The following is a 23583-nucleotide window of genomic DNA, read 5'->3' as shown; positions in this document are numbered from 1 at the left end:
AAACCAGGACACAGCTTGGCTTAAATTTTTTTTTTAAACTAGTATTTTCTACTATACATTAGTGCTTCAGTCCACCACAGTCACTGCAGAGCTATTGCACAGACGCACACATGAACTCTATATACAGAATATACACTGTACAGGCAGGGCTGCCACTAAGGAGTATTGTACAGAATTTGTTACTACAGGGAGATATGGCATGTCTCCTCGCTTAGCTGCTTCCAGGCTGGAGGTGGTGGGAAACCGAGCAGCCTCCTGCTCGCTGTTCCTGCACTGTCCATGCCTGGCTCTGGAGGAGAAAATGCAGGAAGGGTTCAGCCACCTCTGAGACTCACTGACACCTCCCCAGCCCCGAGGCAGTGCAGCAACAGGCAGAGACTGCTAGTGAAACAGCACACCTTCCACCTCGTGAGCACAGGGCACTGCCAACAGCTCTGTGCAGGTCTCGGCTGAAATGCCGAACTCTCCTGCTGTGTGCAAAGGTACACTCCAGGGCTTCTTACAGAAGAGGAGTGCATCAGGCTGCCAGACCCATCCAAAACCCCATTCTTAAGGCAAACATTCAGGCCCTGGCTGGACTGGCAGATGGCGAAATGCAGTTACAGTAGCAGCAATCAACCCCAGGGTTACAGCAAATCCATTTCCAAGGCAGCTGGCAGAAAGACTGCGCTCTCAGGCAGAGGGCAACTGCCTCCAAAGCTGGTAGCAGAGCCTCAAGTCTTTCCTACATTCAGCCCAGACACACACGCACGTCTCTCTCTTTCCCAACGGGTGAACGGGAGCAGAATGACCGAGCTGGAAGCTGGGTTGTGGTAAGAACAAGTTGCGGCGAGAGCTGGAGGTTGCTCCCCACTGACATCAGCACAGGGCAAGCACACACCTCTCACAGTGGGACCCACGAAAGGGCCACTCTGTGAGTTCCCCCTTGGCAAGGCTCACACAGGCTGTAAAAATCACATTCTCCAAGGTGTTTTATCGGCAAGTGGGCTGACCATGTTAGATCTCTCATTGCCCAAGGCAGAGCTCCAGCTCTCTTATATGTTATTAGAGCACATAAACTTGATTTTTCAAGCAGAATAAATTATATTTGGAGGCCAGCTCCTCTCTGTGGAGCTCCAGTAGCTATTGCCATTCACACAGCACTCCACCATGATCTCTGGAGAGCTCTGTTCCTTGCAGATGCACCAGCCCCTTCTTCTGTTTCTGCCTTGGAGAAAAAACAGCAGCATTCTACATCCAGCAATTAATCCTCCCACTCCCATCACAGCTGAAGCTCTTGCAGGCATGAGTCAGGCTGCTGAATGGGCAGTGACAATTTTTTCACATCATTTGCGTGGGGGGGATGGGGGGGAATAGCATCTCTCTCATTATCTTCAGGAGCTGTCCTGGAAATAACTCCCCCCTACAGGGCTGGTCCCACTTCTTCCAGGCAGGATGACGGCATTGAAATTTTGAGAGCCCGAGCACTAGACAAAGATGGATGTGTATAGATGGGCAACACAGGTTTTGCACAGCCTATCACATGCTGCTGGAAGCCTGGCTGTCACTTTCTGACCTACTAACGGCCACACGGGGAAGTCTCTCATTTACAGTCCCCTAATCCAGCTCCTCAAAGCAGGACTAGACAGAGAATAGTGCACACAGTTCCCCATTTCTGCTGCAGGTCTGACCCACATGCTCACGTGCTCAGGATCATACACAGTTGTGAGCAAGGTCCAGATCAGGTCACGCTAGCTGGATCAGAGAAGAACATTCCTTTCCTAACACAACTGCAGCTGCCCACAGCTCGGAGCAGGGTGGGAGGGCCCTTCCTTCTCCAACAGAGTCCCTTCACCGTGCTCAGTGGTGGTGCAGAACAGTCTGGAGATCCTCTGGCAAGGAGCCAATGATGGTCTCAATATACAGGCCCACCCGCTGCAGAGTTTCCTCCTTCACAGGGAGGTGCTGGCACCTGGCTCTTACCTACAGGGGGAGAGAGGAGAGAGAGGAATTTTAAAATAGCTTCAAAGTTCCTCTTTTTGCTTTGCCTTTGGCTGAGCAAACTTCACGTTGTCTCTTTAGTTTGGGGTATGAGACTACAGACAGGAAACTGCCACCCGAGCCTCAGGAAGATGAAAAGAGTCAAGAACTTTGAATCCTTTTGTATGCAAACACTAAAGTTTCAAGACTGTCCCATTTGCCAGTGCTCCATATCAGGGAGCAAGAACAAAGTTTTCTAAGCAACAAGTGTGATCCATGTCCCTGGTCTCTCCCTGCCACAGAGATACAGACAGAAAGGAATGAGTGCAGTAAGACAGGAGGAAAACTTACCAGCTTCTCACGAAGTTTTAACACCAGGTCTACAATCTCCACTTCAGACTTGTCTTTCATCCAGGCCACAATGTTCTAAAGAGAGAGAACAGCTTTCTTCAGGGACATTTCTTCTTTACAGAAGCTTTTCTCAAAGAGATACCCCTAAGCAAAGCCTGAAACAAAATCAAGGAGGTTTCTCAACCTCTTTCACAACTCTGCTCACGGCACTTAAGCCTAAATGAGCAAGACAGAGCTCTCCCCACTTTTCTGATCATGACAGCATCAAGCTCTTGCCTGCAAGAGAAGCATCAAGGAAAGATGCAGTAATATGCAGGCAGTGCAGGGCTCCCCTCCTCCAGTCAGCACCGTGAATTCTGTGCTGTGCTCAGAATTTAAATCTATTTGCCAGAGTCAGGCCTGTTAAAAAAAGGAGACAGCTTTGGCATTCCCCACACCATGCTCAAGGACCTGCACTGCTGAACAGTGAAGCAAGCGCTACAGCTGAAGATGCGCCTGGGTAGGCTGCGAGAGCTCCTGGGACTACCCCAGCAGCTGCTCAGTTTAAGAAACTGTACCGGCAGTCATTACTAAAAATCCTACCTATTTTCATTAGGCATTAAGGAAGCCAGTAACAGATGACACTTCCAGTCTGGCACTCTGTTGGCTTGGGAAGGGCCTGATGAATGAAAAATAGTTGATAGAAGCAGCCAGAGCAGGACCTGCACTGGCTAACAAAGTAGGGGAGCTGAGCTGCTCGTGTTCTTGTCCCCCACATGTGCTGTTATTCCTGTGCACTGACAGACGTGAGGCAGAACTGTGATTCCCAAGGGCACAAAGCACTGTCCCCCATCCATCAGTGCAGAATCGAGATGCGTCAATAAGTGTCCAAGGTAGCAGTGCCCTCATCTCCCAGGTTTCAGGCCTGTGTTGGTTTTAATACCTGTAGCTGGAACATACCGCTTCACAGATTGCTTCCAAATGAAGGGCCTCCAGTTTCTGGGTCATTTCCTTGTGCCTCTGACGGTACCAGCCATCAAAGTTGGGGGACTTGAAGAAACGCCTGCGGAAAAAGAGTTGACATTGAGAAAGGGACAGAGGGGAATCCAGAGAAGCACAATGGCTCTGTTGCACACAGGTTCCCCTTCCTACTGCAGCAGATACAGATGTGAGAGGAAGAGACATTCTGATTCACAGTGTCATTAGGGATGGTAACCGATTATGAGCTAATACGCTCTTTTGGTATCTTGTCTACTCCAGAGGCTTCTCTTCTGTCAGGCATGAACGTGATACAGCTGAGCAGCTTTAGCACATTGTCACCAATGAGGGGGGCAATCCTGCCAGTCTCACACCTTCATTTGCATCAGTGCACACCTCAGCCCATGCAAGCAGCGGTGCTCTTTGCCCTTCTGTAGCCTGATTTTGGCCCACTTTTTCTTTGGAGTTATGATAACTAGGATGGTTCAACATATAGGAAGAAATTCAAATTCCTCTGCGTTATCTTGCTTAATTCCTCTGCTTTCCTGATGTTTAAACCTTTCAACCATTTGCTAGCATGGACCTAAGTCCCATATAATTGGTGACTTACATCTCTCCTACATAAACAAGGAATCATCTAGGCTATGTCAAAGGATGTGTAATTTACACCTCTCCAGTGCAGTACAGTAATAAACCTCTGTTTTTACTGAGCTACGCAGGAAAACGAACAGGGGGCAGCACAATACCTGTTTTTATCTCAGAGTGTTACAGAACTTTAGATCAAATTCAAAATGTGATTGAAAAGCCACTAACTGAAAGACAAGGGTTGTGGCAGCAGAAAGGAAAAAGATGAGAAGGTTTAAGATGCCATATAGAGCTGAGTAACAGCCACTTTAGCAGCACATTCTTTGCCACTCTGTCATTAACAGCAGGGATATCTCAGATGCCGTATTTCAGCATTGTCCTCTATTAAGAGTGGCCCACTTAGCATATCTTCAAGCTACTTCCTCAGGATACCTGCAGAGAGCACTTCACCAGCAGAACGCAGTTGATATTTATACAGTTTCTTTTTGCAACTTCAAGGACTCTTGTTCATGCACTCTCCACAGCACAGTGGAGTCCTAAACCCAACCAATATCTCAAGATGCTGCTGTGATACAGACAGACTTATTTTTTTAATTAAGGGTTTGACTTAGGAACACCAGAAATAGTATATGCACAAAATCTCACACAGTTAAGAACCCCGGAATGTGTAAACTTCTGCATGTACATCAGCTACCTGCAAACCTCAACCAATTTATTGAAAAATAGTAACAAACAACAAACTAACCAAGCTAACCAAGCTAACCAAAATTAAATCTACCACACCCACACCACGAGGAGTGGAACTGCTTGTTTTCTGCTAAATACATTAAAGCACAAAAAGGTACAAACTTTATCACAACAACAAAACATACTAATCCATGATTATTTTCTCTGCTCAATGCTGGAATTTTTTCCTTTCTCCATATCTGTACATCTCCCATTTTCCTTCCCACAGGGTATCTGATTTCTGGATTTTTCCTACTCACATTGTGATAAGTGTCTTCACCATCCCATTTATAACTAATTATCCTTTATGAAAACTATGGAAAAACTCTCCTGCATGCTCTCTCAAATTCTACCCTGAAGAAACTATGTCCTTCTATGTTCTAACAGCACTGCCATCATGCAGTAAAAATGAAATGACCTTGTCCTGAATGCTATGTATGCATGTGTATGTGTACAAACACATACAACCACTACTGGATGAAGACCTACAAGTCTTTATACCTCATCTGCCCAGGACCAGACACTGAAGAGAAAGATTCTCTGGAGGACAATAAATGACCCAGCTGATGTCAGAGACGAGTTCTCTTCTTCTCTAGCAGTGACGACTTAGTTTAAGTTCATGAAGGTGGAGAGTTGACAGCTTCTAAACCCCATGGTATCCATTTAAGAGACTGCATAAAACACAGGATTGATTCTGCCCTGCATTTGGTCTTCCTGACCATTATTAGTTAATCAATTCTTCATAGGTGTGAGTTTTTCAGGTGATCAGTCTCTGTCTCAAAGCTCCCTTTTTGCTCCCAATTCTAATTCAGCACTTGATGTTCATTATAACTTGCACCAGCTGTTAAGGGGATAAGGCAAGTAATCACCAAAATCCTACCTGTAGAGGCCTAACCAGTCACCCTTAAGTACACAGGTAAGTTGGGGACCAGCATGCTCAAGGGTCTTCATGAAATCTTCCTGTCGGAACGGACGAATCTGTGGAGGATTCTGCACAACAGAAAGACCGTATTACACAGCACCCAAAAGGAACCGGAGGAAAATGAGGTCTATATTTACAATGGAAGAGGCTGCAAAAGGCAGACTCAATGACTATGAGAACAAAAAAAATATATGCATGAGCATCTTAACGAGGCTTGCTAGTAAAATTCAAATTAGATTCACAATAGCTGAACTTACTGCAAAACAGGAAGCATCTGTCCCGATGTTTGTTTCAACTTTTTTTTTTTTTTTTAAAGGAGTAATAACCCTCTTGCTTCAGTGAGGGAAGTTCACAGAGAGTATGAGTATGTGATCAGCATATGGCATAACTATTCCCAATCCTCTCACTCAAAGGAAAGCAGAAGAGATTGGAAAATTCAACATACCTTCCATGGAGTAATAGCCCTCTGCAGAGGCATGAGACTTGCAATATAATGTTCCTAAGAAGAAATAAAATAGATAAATAAATAAATAAATAAAAGTTACAACAATCAAGGAGCCTCTTGCATGATCACTGAGTTTGACTGTTTTCTCCAATACATCATAGGCCCAATCAACAGCCTCATACTCTCTCTGGTTTTTTTCTTCATAGTTGCACTTTACATGAGCCTAAGTGTTCCAGCTTGTTTCCCACCAGGGACTAGGTCACAAAACTATGCTGCAAGAACCCCAAGCATGCCATGTGAGAAAAGGTCAGGTGGGATGAAGTTGGCAGGAGGGACTAGAATCTGAGAAGATGTTCTGTCCTCCCCTGTACTGCCTCCTAAGATGATGTAGAAAAGAAAGTGGAGGTGCCAAACTTGGCCAACTGCACAGTCACCAAAAAAGCACCAGCAGCTTTCTAGGGGGACTAGACAGGGAAGGCCTTGAAAGAAAGCATTCGCTAAAATCTGCCGTATGGTGGTGATCACCACATGGACATGCCTCAAGTTCTACAGCAAAGCTTCCCAAAGCCAGAAGGAAGCATTTCACACTGGCAGTTGGTTCGATTCTAGCGTTAGAGGGCAAGAGGAATGTTTTGGGCTCCTGTTCCTTCCCTATATGTCTGCTTTGACTACCTGTTAAAAAGAGCAAATACTTGGCATTAGTATCAAATGACAGGGAACACCTATTCCTACATTGCAGGAAACAAACAACGTTCTGTCTTTACACACAGTGTGCTGAATATCCAACCTGCAGACTTTTATGCTAATTACTGAAATTTCCATTCAAGAAACATTTAGTTCCTTTCCATGGAATCTATTACAGATGCTCAGGTATGGGTGAATGAAAGAGGGCAAGTGCAAACTTGTCACTCAAGTATCTCCTGTTCACCTCCCCTCTCACCTTTACACCACTCTGACAAGTCTCTGCTCAACTCACCAGGGGAATAATGAAACTCTGGGTGAGCTCCAGGAGGTGACGCCTCAAAAGGGCACTTTGGACTTCAGATGGGCGTTTCCGCTGAATCCCCTGCAAGCACAAGCAGTGCATTCACAAAGGTGCTATTCTCTATTATGCAGCTAGCTGCAGAATTTGCAAACACTGCAGCTACAAGCAACCAGTCCAGAGTAGTCTGGAAAACTGTACAGTTCAAAACACATGTTCTCCTTTCTAGTTAAATGTATCACACACATTTCTCTACATAGAATCTCTTTTCTCAGACTCTTTTTTTGATAAGGATTGTTCTCACTTAGGTTATCATTAGTGTCAGCATTTAATCCATAACATGAAGTGAAAAATTTTAAAACTGCCATAATAAACATGGCCAAGTATACTAGACTAAATCATCAGACACTGTAAAAAGTCTGTTCCTTTTGGAAGTTTTGTCTGTTTAAACCCAGGTGTTAGCACAGTTTTCCCATAATGACATACAGGATGTAGGATAGAGTGGAAACTGCTTACCTTTAGCAATCTTTTTATCAGGGTTTTGTCTTTGTGAAGGAATGTTTTATAGGAAGTATAGATTCCTAGAATAAAAAAAACCAAAAAAACCAACAAACCAAAACCAGGAAAAAACCAGAAGTTAGAAACAAATCTTTGCCCATGTATCTAGAGGAGGCACTGTTATATAGTGCAGGGATAATAGAACCAAAATTCCTAGCACAAACCCTGGCAGCTCCGCATATGTGTGTGTGTAATTACAAAAATGATAAACAACTGATTACAAAAATTATGAAATTGCTAATGCAGCCCATACTCACAGCAGGATTAAAGGACGCTGAACTATCTCAAGGACCTCCTCATGCTAAGCTTATGGTGAGGTAATTTACTGGAGTCAGCTTATGGCTAGGCCTGAGATGAACATTAAGTTAAGTGAAAGATAGCTGTATCTAGGTAAGTGAGTTCCTTTGACTTCCATCACATCTAAAAAGCAGGTATGATACATAAAATAAACCCAAGAAAATTAGAAGCTGTTCTCTCAACAATAAAATAATTAGTTCAATTAATTTATATTGGCATTTTCAATCTCAGAACAAAGATGTACAGGTTTTCTGTATTAGGTGGGAAATGCCACTACTGTGTAGTGGATCAAGTGTGAGAAGATGATAACGTGTAAGAAGATAGTAACATCGAAATGTCCATTCGTGGAGATGCAATGAGTAATGTATGCAATGTACACAAGCCTGCAAAATCCCCCATGTGGAAGGGTAAACAAAATTAAACGATATCTGACAAAAGGACTTACCTGGTTTCGTGTCTAGAGTTTTTAGTTTAGCTAGCTTCTTCACCTTAACTTGCTTGGGCAGGTCTCCTGTGGAAAGACATCAAATGACTAGTTCAGCCTCTGAATCTACTGTCACAGCCACAGCACGCACATGAGAGACCTCACACTCGAGAACATTCAGTCCTACACTTGTAAATCATATCCTCCCTTAACTCTACCCTCACGTAAGCCTTCTCATCTGCTAACTTTCCTGCTAAAATTTTGGAACATGTATGTGTTAACGAGGCATTGCAAAAAACCCCACTCCTCAACCTAGAGGTTTTCTTGGCTTCATGGATAATAATCAGAGTCTCTCTCTCTCTCCACCATGCTCTCCTTCTCTATACAATTTTCTCTTTGCTGCCCCAGAAGGACTTCTCCTTTTCTTAATGCTTCAGAAAAAAAACCACAGCAGGTTATCCTCTCAACAATTTGTCTTCACCATTATTTGTGCTCATTCTACACATCAACTGAGTCAGAGTCTAGACTTCCCTTTGGTTTCTCAGCTTTCACAGGAATGAATACGTGTAAAACGATGGCTAGCACTGCAACTGTCAACTCATTGTTAGCCTCTAACAAGGTCTACCTGCACAACAGCACTTTGGTTCCACCCTTACCTGACATTCTGAGCTCCCCAACCCGAAGAATGTGTGGCCAGTGCTGGAGAGTTTTGATAAAGAAAGGGTTTGTGACTCCCACAACAATGTTTGGTCTAGAAAGAGGGGAAAAAAGGCAGAACAATGCTAACCTCAGGGTTTCCTTCACACACAGACAGTGGCAAGTGGGTAGCAAGGGTCTACTGGTTACTTACGGAGCTTGTGTCCTGGTGGTATACTCTTTAAATTCACTGTCATGGATAGTAAAATAAGGGCGGTAGTCACAACAGTACCTCAGAGGAGCAAGGCAGCTGTAACAATAGACAGAATAGTTGCCATATAAACTTCAGAGGGGAGGAGTGTGTCTCTACATCAGGTTTATGTCCTAGAGCAGTGTTTTGTCCTGCCAGAGGTAACACTTTGGAGGAGTTCCAGATTTTGGTTGTTTTTTTTTTTTTTTCTAAAGCAGAGTTCAAAAGCTGGGGAGGCAAAGTTCCTCAGGGCTATGAACCATAAGGTCTCCCAATACGGGAGATTCACTTGTACTCTACCATTGGTGGAATATGAGCAAGACTCTCTTGCTACACTATTTGTTTTACATGCTTTCATAGGAAAACTAAATCTAACACTATTGACTCGGCAGAAGGGTGGATCTGAAAGAGAAAAACTGACAGAATTTATTAGTATAGTTGCCTGTATCTCAGAATTTGAGGGCATTACCTGGTAAGTGCCAGAACCATTTCTGAAGAAACAGTAGGGGATGGTGCCATTACAACAATCGGTTCTCCTAGTAACATCAGCTCCCACAACATCTGGATATGAATTAACACTGGCTGGAAACACCTGTTAGTGAAAGGAAGAAAGAGGTTAGAAATAAAGTTCAGGAAAGACCAGACACAGTTACTCCATATAAGCCTACCCAGATGTGCTTCTATCTGGGAATTTGAAATCTAGGATTGACTTTTAGTATTCCACAACAGAATGCCATGTGTCTTTACACATGCTGTTGTTCAACCATTTTATACATGTTTAAAGGAAATGCTTTAAGCAATGTAAAGCAACCTGCTGATCATATTGCTCTCAGTACGTCTTTTCATCTAAGCAAAGTAAAATGCATGTGGATTACAGCAGATGTACGTCTATCAGAATAGCACCTATAACGCTGAAAAGTTTGGTTCAGACACACAAAGTGTATGCTTCAGGGCTTAAGCTGTTCACCAGCTGAGGCCAAGGGAAGAAACTCTCCTCTGACCAGGATACAGAGGTTTGTTTTAAGGGCAGTGCACACAGGTTTAAACACTGCACAAGCCCTGCAAGCCCAGTATTCTAAATGACACTCTGCAAAGCAGTAATTTTTGATTCCTCACGTGACATCTTCACTATACCTACAATTTATAGGATACTATGAGCAGGAAAAGCAGATGGAAATAAGAGTGTTGCAGGGATGGTGGCTCTCACCTGAAGAGATCCAGTTCATGAATACTGGGGAGAACCAGTGGGGCTGGTAACAGATTCTAAATGAGGAAGAAAAAAAATAAATAATCAAGCAAATCCAAAACTGTTAGTAAATGGAAGCATCCTGACCGAAATGCATCTAAACTGACCACACAAATCACGAAGTAGCTCCCTCTACAATAAGCACAAAAAGAGGAGAACAAGGCTAACGCTTAGAGATATGAGCCGGGAACAGATCTGCATCAAGCACTCAAGGTCCAAATGAATTTCCTTTGCTAGAAGATAGCCAAGAATCCCTTCTTTTCAAGATGTGAAAGACTTCCTGTGTCTGATCCTTTATTTTCTAGAGTTTCTGCTGGTGCAAGGCTTAAGACACAAACAGAGACAATAAGGGCTGGTAATATGGGTACCGAAAGTTGTGAAATATGACAACATTATTCAAAGAAGGGAAAAGATGAAATGAACAAGAATAAAAATCAAAGCTGAACAAAAGCAGTAAAGATGCTCAGACAGCAAATGCTGCAAAACAACAAAGAAAGCTAAGGTAGGGTCTCGTGGAGACCTACCTATGCATGAATTCCCAGGAAAGTCAAGGTGAACAAAAACTGTGAGAACAACACACATACATAACTTGAAGCACACAAATTCTGTGCAGAGAATCCTGTTTTGAAAGACACAGGCAAGAAAGCCTGCAGTTTGAACCAGACAGGTAGCTTAAACCACATTCATCCCAGGCCAAAGTGGTTTCAAATAAGATAAGGCTGAAAGAGTTCCAGTTCTTCTCCACCCTCCTTCCTTAGTAGTCTAGATTCTGCCCATCACTGGCTTGCATCATGCCACACTTCATCTCACCTCTTGATTGAACTGCTTCACTGGGCTTGATCCTGGTTTATCCACCCTTGATGGGATTCTCACCTAGATTACAAATAAGATCAGACAGATTATCCAGGGAGATGGAATCAGGTAGGATGCACACGCACTTTGCTTGCTTTCCTACCAACCATCCATGTAAGAAAGCCTCCTCAATTATCAGTTCTAATAGTACAGAGGTTAGGAATAAAGGGAAAGAATCTAGAGTAAAGAGCAATTTCAACATCCAGAAGAAAAGGGATATATGTTCCACTTCCCAGTGTGCCTCAGCCTGCTGCTGAGTACAGATCATCAGCAACAAGTACCTGAATGACAACTCCCATCACTGGAAGGTTCAGAGTCTGTCCTGGCACAGGAGGCGGCCACTGATCAATCTCATTGCACACTGCAGGGACACAGGTAAAGAAAAAAGTTTAATCTGAAGGTCAATACAGCTAATTCAGCTGGTCCTACGAGTTCTACCAATTTAATCATCACTCATTCCTAGTTCATGTGTCCCCCTAGCTAGTTGCAAACAAACACTATATCAAATAATTGTGCAAGTTTAGGTCAGACACCAGACTTGCATCTGCACCACTGTTTCCAGTGCAGGCTTAGCAGCACTATACTGTTGATAAATCATGATTAAGTTGAATAGCACAATAAAGATCTAGACAGAGATGTAGCACTAGCAGTTTTTTCCTCTCTCTGGGAATACATTGTATGCAAAACTGACAGCATCATCTATTAAGGTTGTCAGACATTTCCCATTAATGCATCCTTTACAGCTGTTTATAATTTTGACAAGCCAACCACTTGGATGAAAGTTCTTCCCGGTTGGAATTTGTTCCAGAATGAACTAATTTGGAACATTTCAGCTGTCTTTCAAGAACTTCTTGATAAAACCTTGGAAAGATTTCACTATGCAAACCCTCCCTCCCCGATCTGACTGCTCACCTGCCTCCAGGCATGGCTCCAGCTTGTCAAAGTATTCCGGAGCAATCAGCTGCAGCAATGACTGGAACAAGTTCACATATGGAAGGCGTGACACCAGCACCAAAGACTGAAAAAATTTACATTTAGGAGTCAGAGACCCCCTGACATGATCATTTCTAGCACTGCATATACTTATACTGCCTACTAGAGGGCAACACTTAAAAAACAACATCAAAACCATGGAAGACCTCAAAAGCAGCACTTTTACTGGTGGGATTCTTGCCAGCTACCTAGTCACTGAGCCTTCAGGCTTTGAAATACCCTGGGTATCCACACAGGCAAGGAGTTCTTTGTTTAATGAATAAGCTCAGCTGGCAGCTTCTACCAGGGAGCCACTGCAACTAAGAGGGATGAGATTGTGACCTAGCAAAAGATCAACTGGAAGAAAACCAAAAATAAACTGCTGATAGGTTCCAAGCTACCAAAACAACTGTTTCAGACAGAGAAGTGCAAAGGAGCAGACCACTGAAACTGAAATTAGGTAGATAGACAAACTAAAGGAATTCTGAGGAAGAACAAAGTAACTTGAAATAATGATTTGTTTCCAGCAATGCCTTTTTTGTTGTTGTTTTGGCTTCTTCCTAATGCTTCTTTGCAAAATACACCACTATTTTTTTACAATTTTTCCAATTCAGACCCACTGAGGGTTTTCATTATTATGCTGATTATTCTCTTACTCTAATCATTAATGAATACATTAATTAGGATCCAGTGAAAATTTCTGCAATAGTCATTTAAACCTCCTTTCCAACCCCAAACTTTGCCATTTGAAATAAAAAAACCAACCATCCAAGCATGACAATATACTTCACTGAGGAATTCAATGTCCCCACTACTTTTCTAAGTCTACCAAAGAGCAAGGGCATTAGCCTGGTATAAATATCTGTTCATCAGGTCTCCATGTTGTCCAGTTTCCCTAATGCTCCAACTTTTTGAGTGATCAGTCCACTGCTTTAGTGGAGACGAAGAAACTAATTTTTGTATTGGCATGTCTCTTTGAAAGAAACTCCACGTCACTGCCTAGAGGTGGAGGAGATAAAAGCACAGCAGGCCAAGTAACTGCTGGGACAGAATGGTGTCCCCATCTTCCAGCAAGTTACCAGACTGATCTACTATGAAGCAGCGCTCTTTGAAGAGCAGATGTTCAAAGTTCATTTGAGAGGATGGCATTTTATCTTTTATGTGAAAAAACACTACTGAAAGAGTAATTCCATGGACCCATGGAGAAAAATGGATCTTCAGATGGAGGTAAAATATTTTCCTTCTCTAGAAGAAGCCTGAAATTCCACTCTCTTTCAGGCAGTGATGATAACTATCTGTGTGAAAAATACAAAGCACTTTGCATATTTATCCTGAAATAAACATGCAGTTTATATTATTTTTCCCAGTGTCTGTGTCAAAGAAATTTATGATAAGAGACAAGGTTGGTGAGGTACCAGCAGTGTCACTGCTGCTAGTTAGAAGCAATCAGCCCAGCAGGAAATCCATTCCCAGATGGCTATGAGGGAGAAGAAAGATTAAAGCAATAATAAGAGTAGTGTTAAGGTATAACTAGCACAGACTGCAATAATGAAGTATATCCTCTCACTATGTGCAACACTAGAGTACATACTGAAGCAAATGTTCGAGTACTTTAGGATCTCATGATTCAGACAGCAGGTCACTGCTCATGTGATTAACGCACCATGGCAACCACATCCAGGTTTGTTTGGAATTACACTTTCCACATATTCCTGTTCCCCATGACCTTTGCTGTTTCCTGCAGAAACACTGTGGGTGTCACGTAGGAAGTGGTGCTATTTTACAGCTATGGATAGGTGCCTTTTTACAGCTACGTACCAGTTGAGAGTAGCAAGCTATCTGGTTTCAGTACTCACCTTCTGAAAATAACCTCTCTTCATCGAGCTGTCCTTGACTTGCCTGAAGTATACATAACCAAAATAATAAGCTGACTCCCGCTGCAAGAGAGACCAACAATGCTGTTAGTAAGAAAACGATTCCTGCTATCACCAAACTCCCTCCAGCCACGGACCAAACAACATACCTCACTCCTGCTATGATACAATTACAGCACTCCCTCCTATTTACCAAAGCTATCCATGCTCAGCTATCTGGGAGAGTTTACCAAATGCAAAGATAGAGAGGATACAAAACAGCTAAATTCACAAAACATTACAGCCTCCATGTAGCACCTTTCACTCCCCCCTTTCTGCAGCACCTTCAGGGCCATCATCTAAAGGGTTAATTGAGGTTTCCACTAATAGGACCAGCTGAGCCAACCCACTGAACTCATCCTGCCACCCCCTGCTGCCACTGATGTGCTGACTGTCAGTTTTCTTTGCTAGCCAGAGGATAACATATTGTTGAGGAAGGAATACATCATCTTCTGAGAGGAGGAAAGATCCTCCACCATACCGGTTGCATTCCTCTTTAGTCAGGCATTTAAGGCAGTACCAGTCAAACTTTGCTCAGGATGAAGCACAAAGCTGAATGATGCTTCCTTCATAGCATCCATGAAAAGTAACAGATTTAATACAAATCCCCAGTGATCATTTCAAACATGCTATGCCTTCTAAGCTCCCACAGACATCAAGGAGGAAGCATAGTTATCAGTGCTGAACACAAAGACCATCCTTAATATCATTTTTCGAAGCCTCACAGGCCCCACAGTTTAAGGCTCTTCCCAAATATTATTTTTCCACAACAGAATCCAGTACTTTGGCAGTTTTACTTCCCTTACTTCTTTAAAGCTAGGTGAATCTGTGAGGCAGTGTCCGATTGCTACAAAGCAGTAAAAATGTATGCAAGCTAAAAAATCTTTAGACCAGAATTTAGTAAAAGAAATCCTCCTACTCCCTCTCAGACCACTAATCCATTTCTGGATTGCATATCACAAAAGCATATCACAAGAAGATTGCAGAAGTGTTAAAAAGGCACATGCACAGGAAGCGTCATCTCAAAGGAGAAAGCAGAAGAGGACAAGTTGATCTGGTGGCCATCTGCTCAATTAAAAGAAGCAACAGTGCTCAGCACATCCCTTCTCTGCATGAAACGGACAGACAGTTCACTGATGGAAAACCACAACTAACAGACACTCCTGATATTAGTGCTTGAGTATGGTTAAAACAGCCCGCATATAGCAAGCCAAAGTGTGAATCTGTGGCACACCAATTATTCCGGCTGGTTTTATATACATAGATCCTGCAACAAATGAAAACAACTGCCCTCCCTCAACAAAAGAAGTAAACATCTAATTTACCACGGACAAGAATATTCTTGCCTTGCCTCACAATAACGTGCTCAGGTAGCCATGCACTCTTGTTGGATGTCACCTGTGGGCCACCGTTTATCTTTTCGCTGTAGCTAGACACAAACACTGCTCTAATCTGGGGTCCCCCTGATTGAGTTCCATCTCTCAGAGTAGCTGGGATTCTCAACACGGCCCTCTATGAGTATTAATGTGGAAGTAAGTCCCTGTGCTGAAAGCTTTCTCCTTTTCTGACTATTCCCATGGCCAAAGAAAATCAGTATTTTATGCACAGAAAATAAATAAAAAGTATATTTGGCTTTTAATCCAGTAAGACTACTGTTTGCTTAGCAGGTATAAGTAGTGCACTGAAATGCAACTGACCTGCAGTGTTAGGGGTGCTTCTCTATTGTACTCGCCATCATCCTCATAATGAGTGGTCCTCTGGCCCCCAGACTGACGAAGGCGGAAGCTAAATTGAGTATCCCCCAGGCCACCTGAGACAGAGAAGACCATAAATGCTCAGGAAGAAGTTTCAGTAGAGAGAAAGCTGGAAATTGGTTAAATCTGAAATGCTGATATAAACAGGGATGCTGATTTACAGGGAATTCCAAAACTGAAAATGGAGAGGAAAAGCATAAAGAAATGCCCAAAACCTGGTGCAAGACAGGAAGAACACACAGCTGAACACAAGAACTGGTATCAAGCTAAACCTTGCCAGGCCATGGCTGCAAAACTTACAGACATTGGCCAGTACCATCAATCCTGAGTAGCTGCAGCCACTGTTTCTTATCCGCCCTACTGAAAAACCTACAAACAGCCTTAATCCAAGACCACACAAACACTGATTTTAACAATCCCCTGCACAATCATTCTAGCAAATGACCTAGACAAGCACCACAGCCAGGCACCTCCCAGGTCACACTATACTGCTCACTCCCCACCAAGCATACTTTTTACAGCAGAAAAAAAAGAAGCATGAAGTCTTCAGGAGTTTTCATCAGTTGGAGGGGCAGAAGGAGCAGGGCTGAGTATGCACAAAGAGGTCAGTTATGAGCAAAGAGTTAAACACACTAAGCTCACTGCACAAAACACAAGGCTAAACAGACTAAGGCGCTACAATAGGGTGAGAGGACACACTCCCTTCCCACTGTTTGCAGGTGCTATGCTCCGAAGAAGGGTAAAGACTGTTGCATGTGTTACGAAGATGTTACTATCAGTAAATAATTTACCTTAATAAAATGGACATTTGGCCGAGTGTTCACCAAACTCTGAGAACCTAGTGAAAGTACATCCTTAAAAACATTTAAAAATAAACTGGGCAAAGCTGTAGAAAACTAACAGTCAGGAACCAGTCTTAAAGAAACAGGTACTGGGATGAATTAACATGTTTATTTCTTATTGCCACCTTTCTGATTTATAAATACAAGCTTTGGGAATACTTCTGCTGTGAAAGCATCCTCTCCCCATCTATTTCTCTTCACTGACACTTGACTCACAAACACAGAAATGCTGACAGTTGACAGCTGCAAACCTCAGGGAACCTACCCTCCGTGACTATTTTTTATATTTTATTGCATGGGTGAAGCATGAGTGCGCAAGCTTATCAAGAAATTGTCCTGTCACCCACTAGATCACAGATTCTATATCCAGAGAGCAATCAAAATGACAAGAAGCCTCTTTGTTCAGACCTAAGGGCTGGGTGCTCCTTGATGTCACAGTTCTAGGAGATACAGCCCATCAGTCTCTGCTGCATCAGACACGATGACTCACTCTTTCCATCATGAACCCATTTCTTTCATAACGGCAATGAACCATCCCGCAGGCTGCAGGCAAGGCCAACAGATGCTACCTACCTGAGTAGGAGTCTGGGAAGGACAAGTAGCAGATACTAGTTTTCTGCAACAAACAAAAACACACAGTAAGAAAACCTCCATCATTGCTGCTCAGCATCTTTAAAACCAGGGAAAAAGAAAGAAAAAAAATAGTTATTACCTCTTTCTCTGTTAGCCTAAAGTCATAAGGATATACCAACTGCAAAAGAGACAAGAGCCAATAAGTCACTCACTCAGTTCCCCCCTGACTTCTACACAGATCTATAAACATTGCCTCCATACCGTAAGTGCCTTATTTTTCCCAAAGTAATATATCCTGCAAGACGGTACATCTACCCATTTAAAATCTGTCAATAGCCCGCTGCACTGAACCTGTCACAGAATCAGTATTTATTCCAGTAAATTTGGAGACCAACCAAATGGCTTATATTTTACTTAGATTTTAACTTGAGATTTGATAGCTCGGTAAACAAACAGCTCCACAGCCCCGTTGCTAACTTCTCTGTATTGATTCCTGCTAAAAAGCCACAATTCACTAAACCCACCAAATATTCTGAAGGAGGAAGGAAGGCTGGCATCATGAGCTGCTGAGAGGTAAAAACAGATCTCACAGCAATGAAACGAGCAGACAGACAGTAGGGACAGACTAAGAATGGCTTTAAAAATGAAGCTATGCATACATGCGATGAGGTATGGAAAGAAGAACCAGTAGACGATGGCACAAAGAGCGTTAACAGCCATGACTGGGTAACAACCTTTGCAGCAGCATTCTGCAAAGATACAGGCAGGGCAAGACTACTGTCCTCAAGGGCAGAGGAAAGGATGTAGCAATAATCAAGAGTAAGACAATAATAGTCTGGACAAAGGTTCTAGCTGTATGAAGAGATTAGAAAACAATATATCCTATGTACACTAAACAATACGAAGTCTGGTGTTAGACACAGACTGGGGTATATATCCTAGCCTTCAGGGTGAAAACACTTATTTAACAGTCCTGAGTAACTGACCAGCTAGAGATGCTGTTCATAGTGACTGAAAAGCAGAAAATGGGCAGCAGGAGAAGTTTGAGGGGATTTGGAGCTCTGGCTTAGCCTCCCTGATTTGATCTGTTGTTAGAAAGACAAGCCAAGGTTTATTTTGTACAGAAAGAGGTGGGTCTGGCACAGACTTGAAGATTCATGCTTTGTCAGCATACCAGTGACAGCTGAATTGTGTTACACCCAATTTATCATCAAGCATTTCAGATAAGAGAGATTGTCAAGAATTTTAAAGCATCTAGTTAAAGACTAGCTTTGCAGCTGAACTATGTAAATGCTGATAACACTGTTTCTGCATTTACTGTAACCCAATAAAAGAGAACTCTGTGCAAGACTTCTCAGGTCAGGGCCGAGGGCAGAACTGCAAGCAAGATCCACTACAGAAACAATCCCACTGAGAAGTTGAGAAATGACACAGCTACAGCAATAATGAGTTTCACACATCACTGGGCAGAGGACAGAAACCAAAGTACTTACAAATCTGTAGAAGTAATCTATACAGCTACTATAGCACTTACTGATCAGGAAATGGCAGAAATTGCAGGTGGCTTTGCATAAGGGGATGAGAAAGAAACTAGCACTGAATGACTTGAAAAATGGAGATCTGCTCATCAGACTTCTGCAGCTCCCGGGCAGTAACTTTGCTTCAGGTCAGTGTGCGAGTCATCTGGTACTCAAATCAGGAGCTCTCTTCAGTGCTTGACTCTTCTTACAAGTCTATAAATAGCAAGGGTGGCACCATGCCAGAGTGCTGGAAGTTCACTGAGCGAGCTTGCTTTGCTCTGACAATTCCCCACTGATTCCTTGGCAAGGTCATCTAATCAGCTTCAGAGAGTGAGCCAAATTAACAATTAAAAATTACGCTGATTAGCCTTCGGTTAAAGCTTCTCTGAAAGACGAAAGCTACGAAAATACAGGAGCAAAATTATCACATCCAAGCTACAGCGATGAGGCAGCACATTAAGGCATGACTAGAGAATGAAGACTTTTTAGACACTGAAGCATAAAGGGATGCATTACAACTACGCCACAGGAGAAGACACACTTCTCTGCTTGCTATATTTTTGCATTAGGCAACTGAATAAATTCCTGTGGTTATGACTAATTTAATGATCATACAAACATTTATTTTGTTAATAATGGATAGAACAGGAACAGAGACCTGGACATCTGATGCTGATTCATCAAGAAGCTCAGGAATCTCACAGCATCGTGCTTTCTGCAATGCTTGCTGATGATCTAAACTGAAGTTCAAGAGTCAAGACAGACTTCTAATTCTCCTGCTGCCTTTCCTGTGGGGTCTTTCTGCAAGTAAATCAGACCAGAAGTGGATACTGATGGCTCCTAGCTGCTTTGTGGGTCCAAGTTTCAGATACGCTAAGCATATGTTTCACTTGGAGATGTGTGCTCAGCATTTTTGGGGGCAGGGGGAATCAGGCTTACATGCTTCTGACTGAGCATAGAAGCACTGTCGGACCCCAAAATTAATGCTTTTGGAAAATGCTTTTTGGGCCTTATCTTCTGCATCTTTGCTTCCCCTTCAGTTTACCAGTCTGACATGTACTTCTATGTTTGGAGCAAGGGGGAAATCACTAAATATTTACAGGGTTAAAAAGTCATGGTAAAATAGTAAGAATCCTAGTCACTAGAACTTTTCAAAAGCAAAAAGTAAAGAAAAAGGACATTTTTATTTGTGAAAGTCCCTGAATATCTCAGAAGTAGCCCCAAAGGGCTTAAATTATGTCATAACTGGTGACATAGCTCTCTCTTCCATCAATACTGAATTAACAAGCATGGAGGTGACACATGTTGAAAACAGATCCTTGCACTAAAGCTTTGCTGTTGACATCAGCAAGGGTGCCAAGTACTCTGCTGCTGTCATAGCAACACAGAGAACATCCCAGAAAATGACTTCTGGCGACTCCAAAGTAACCCAGCTTCACAAAGTGCCTGTGTTTGGAAAAGCTCGGGGAGGGAGGAGCCAGTGCTGTTGTGAAAAGGGATATTTCAGAGCCATGGGGACAGACTTTCAGCGTTTCTGTGAGAGTGGCACCAGAGAAGTCGGAGCCTTTGCAGAGTCGGAGGGCAAACGGCTGGTGGGGAGGGCTGCTCCTGCAGGACACAGACTGCTAGTCAGAGAGGATCATCTCCGAAACATGTCTTCTCCCTCCCCGGTATTTCTGCTGTCTGTAGTTGACTATTTGAAGAAATGTGAATTGGTCGATGAGTCAGAAACAGTAATTATACCTAATTTCAGCATTAACCTGTGTTTTCCTTTGAAACACCTTTTCTACTGTATATTTAAATAGCAGCAGAGTCAGCAGTCACTGAATTTCAAGCTGATGGGGTATCTACACTGCGAGATGACTGCACAGAACACAAGTCACGCAATATTCAGAAACCTGAATAGACCCTAAACAAGCTCTTGGCTGTGACGTTGTAGCCACAGAGCCTACCCCATTCCAGGGGTAATTTTGCCTCTCTAATCAGTGTCACTGAAGGACAGACAACACGCACTAATCAGGCTTCAACAATGTGGCTTCCACGTAGCTTTGGGCAGCAAGGGAAGAAAAGAGATGTTTTATCTGGAAAGAATTCTATACTCAGGAAAAAGTATTCTTCAGGACAGCATGACAGGATCTCAGCACAGAAACACTGACTGAGACAGGCCTGCTCCTAAAGCAGAACTGCAGGGGACTACACTTGGGATGTCTGCATCTTCACACGCTGTTTTACAGAGATGATGGAAAAGTATGGTGCAACCTCCAGAACGGGAGGTTTCCCTTCCTTCTGACTCACTTTGCTGCGAGCATGTGAGGTAGCACAAGTTACTCCAAGTATTTGTAGCCTGTCACTCTGTGTAATCCTTGGGTGCGTGAGCAGCCTCTTGTGCATAAATCACTCTTTAGAGGGATATACATACATCCACAAAACCACAGAGAGCTCTGTCAAGATCTAATCTCAGTCAGTTACACTGATCTGGTAATGTCTATGGCAAAGTTCCCGTGCAAACTCAGAAGTCCCACAGGGCTGGGTGCCACAGTCGCATTTTTTTTAACCCAGAAACTTGCAGTCGAGAGCCCAAATCATAAAACTCCCTCTTCTCCACTGCAGAAATCAGCCTGCTTAGAGACAAGCCACAGGGTCTGGACCCAACCTAAAACAACCAAGGCAACAGATGGAAATAGGGAATAAGCAAGACGATAACAACACCATTTGACTACTGGCAATAGTGATATTTACACTTTTTCAAAATTTTGAAATAATTTTACTTGGAATTCCCCCGTAAGACAGTAACAGCTTGAGCTTTTTTATTTTCCCAACCCCATCCAGAATGGAACGCAGGATCTTTATCACACAGCTTCTCCTCTGCCTGGCTTCCTTCCTGGGCGTCTTACCCAACGCAGACCCCTGTTCCTTGCCCAAACCCTTCACTCGAAGACAGAAATCCACAATGGACAACCAAAGAAAAAGTGACAGTGGGATTGTGGCATCACTCAGTCCAGATGACGAGACGTTCCCAGTCTTCTTGGTCATTTATGCCACATGAGAAACATTTTCCCATCAATACTTATATAGGCAAGGGAGGAAAAGAGAGGAAAGGAAGAAGAAAAATACCTTTCCAGGGATTAACAGACTGTATTCTGCATAACCCAATCACCAAGTCCCCTCCTTATAATGCTAGACAGGTAATAAAGCTGGTAAGAAAGCACTTTTGAGCTACATATTAAAACACACCTATGAAGCATTAAATTGTAAATGCTAATTATTATCCCAGTATTCATAACCTTTCCAGGGTATATCAGTCCTGGTTTTGCAGGAAAGAGTATAGAGCATGTGAAGCTTAGGTCTACAGCAGATTTTTTTTTTTTATTTATTTTCAGGCTTCATGGAAAGAAACATAATCAAGTATTTAAGAAAACAGAGCAGCAATAGGCTAACTTGATCTCTACCACTTTCCATTCCCTTCAGAAGCTTCAGCATGACTTAAAAATGGAAAGTCTCAATTCTTTGAAAAACTGCGTGAACCTCCTTACACCAAGGAAAAGTGAGGAGTAGTTCCATCACACAACAAATATAAAGGAATTTGAGATACCGCCTTGGGTTCAGAATAATCCAGACATACCTGGTCCCCTTATGTTGCGTTTTCTTAGAACACCAACCAGCTTTTGCCTTCAGTCACATTACAAGCCTTAGGTATCTAACTCCCTTCAAATCCTCTTTCAGAGGCAAACAGTGCAATCTTCCAGGCAATAGGGAAAAACTGTTCCAGTCCCTTCACTCCCAATTCACCCTCCCTGGCCCCCCAATAACCCCCACAGGCATACCAGACCTCCTGGGAAGCCTCCGACACCTCAGCTCCTCAGGCTGAGGGAGCCGTCTCAGCACCCCATTATCTCCCCATCTCTCCCCCACCTCCCACCCAGCTCCCCACCCCTTCCCCACACACCCACCTCGGCCCCTCCTTAGCGTCTGCTGACCCCACTCATCACACCTCTATTTCTGAGCGACATTCACCCCTGCACCCCCCCCCCCCCCCAGCTCCCTAACCCCAGTCCTGCCCGTCTCCCACAGCCCTTCCTCCACAGCCTTCTCCCCGACACCCTCCTCCCTTCGCAGCCCGCTCCCCCTCCTCGGCAGCCCGGTAGCCCTCCACCCACCTCACCCACTCACCCCTCTCCCTAGCACCCCCCGTCCCCCCCACACCCCCGTGGGCATCCTGGGCTGCCCTGGCTCCTCTCGGCCCTGCCCGCCTCCCCATCCCACTCCGCCTGCTCCCAGTCGTCCCCCCCAGCCCTGCCCCGTCCCCCTCACACCCCCAGCTCTGCTCTGCCTCCCCCCTCCCCTGCCTGCTCGCTGCCCCACGCCGTGTCCCCTTCTCCCCCAAACCCTGCCTACGTTCCCCCCCCCCCGCCCCTTCTCCACAGCCCCCGGCCCTGCCTGGGCCCAGACAGGCCCCCCCCCCGCTCTCCCGGCCCTGCCCGCACCTCCATGGCCTGGCCCAGCTCCAGGTCGAAGGTGACCACGCAGACACAGTCGAGCCAGGCGGAGAAGCGAGCCCAGGGCAGCGGGGAGACGGAGGCGGCTGCGGGCCGGCGGGACCGGGGCTCGGCCCGGCACAGCGCGTCCATGGCAGCGCCCGCTCCGCCCGCCCCGCCCGGCACAGCCCCGCCCCGTCCCGCCGCGCCACCCGGCGGCCAGGAGGTCCCGCGCCCGCCGCCCCCACCATCGAGACGGCTGCCGGCCGGGCAGAGCGGCCCCGCGGGCCGGGTGGCATGGAGGGCGTCGGCCGCGGCCGGAGACGGCGGGCCCGCCTAAACAC

General features: G+C 44.3%; 1 protein-coding gene across 1 annotated transcript; it reads right to left on the bottom strand.

Moving 5' to 3' along the window:
• Positions 1-31: 31 nt before the first annotated feature.
• DENND6B (DENN domain containing 6B) lies at positions 32-23411 on the bottom strand. Its single transcript, XM_049814120.1, has 20 exons — positions 23249-23411; positions 17384-17422; positions 17245-17287; positions 15773-15885; positions 14019-14099; positions 12103-12208; positions 11472-11551; positions 11149-11211; positions 10300-10355; positions 9562-9684; positions 9057-9152; positions 8863-8957; positions 8228-8293; positions 7444-7508; positions 6922-7011; positions 5946-5999; positions 5459-5568; positions 3250-3352; positions 2311-2385; positions 32-1962 (listed from the first exon to the last, which is right to left on the bottom strand). Exons 1-20 carry the CDS (start codon positions 23390-23392, stop codon positions 1840-1842), a joined length of 1725 nt encoding a protein of 574 aa, XP_049670077.1. The 5' UTR covers positions 23393-23411; the 3' UTR covers positions 32-1839.
• Between the last annotated feature and the right edge of the window lie 172 nt (positions 23412-23583).

Source organism: Accipiter gentilis, chromosome 11 (genome assembly GCF_929443795.1).
Source record: "Accipiter gentilis chromosome 11, bAccGen1.1, whole genome shotgun sequence".
Taxonomy (NCBI): Eukaryota; Metazoa; Chordata; class Aves; order Accipitriformes; family Accipitridae; genus Astur; species Astur gentilis.
This window is presented reverse-complemented; position numbering and strand designations above follow the sequence as displayed.

Excerpts from the sequence above, each read along its gene's own strand:
- DENND6B (XM_049814120.1), bottom strand. The coding sequence starts at position 23,392 with ATGGACGCGCTGTGCCGGGCCGAGCCCCGGTCCCGCCGGCCCGCAGCC. Across the intron at positions 17,288-17,383 it reads TTAGGCTAACAGAGAAAGAG|AAAACTAGTATCTGCTACTT; the intron begins GTAATAACTATT and ends TGTTTGTTGCAG. Across the intron at positions 1,963-2,310 it reads TAAAACTTCGTGAGAAGCTG|GTAAGAGCCAGGTGCCAGCA; the intron begins GTAAGTTTTCCT and ends CTCCCCCTGTAG.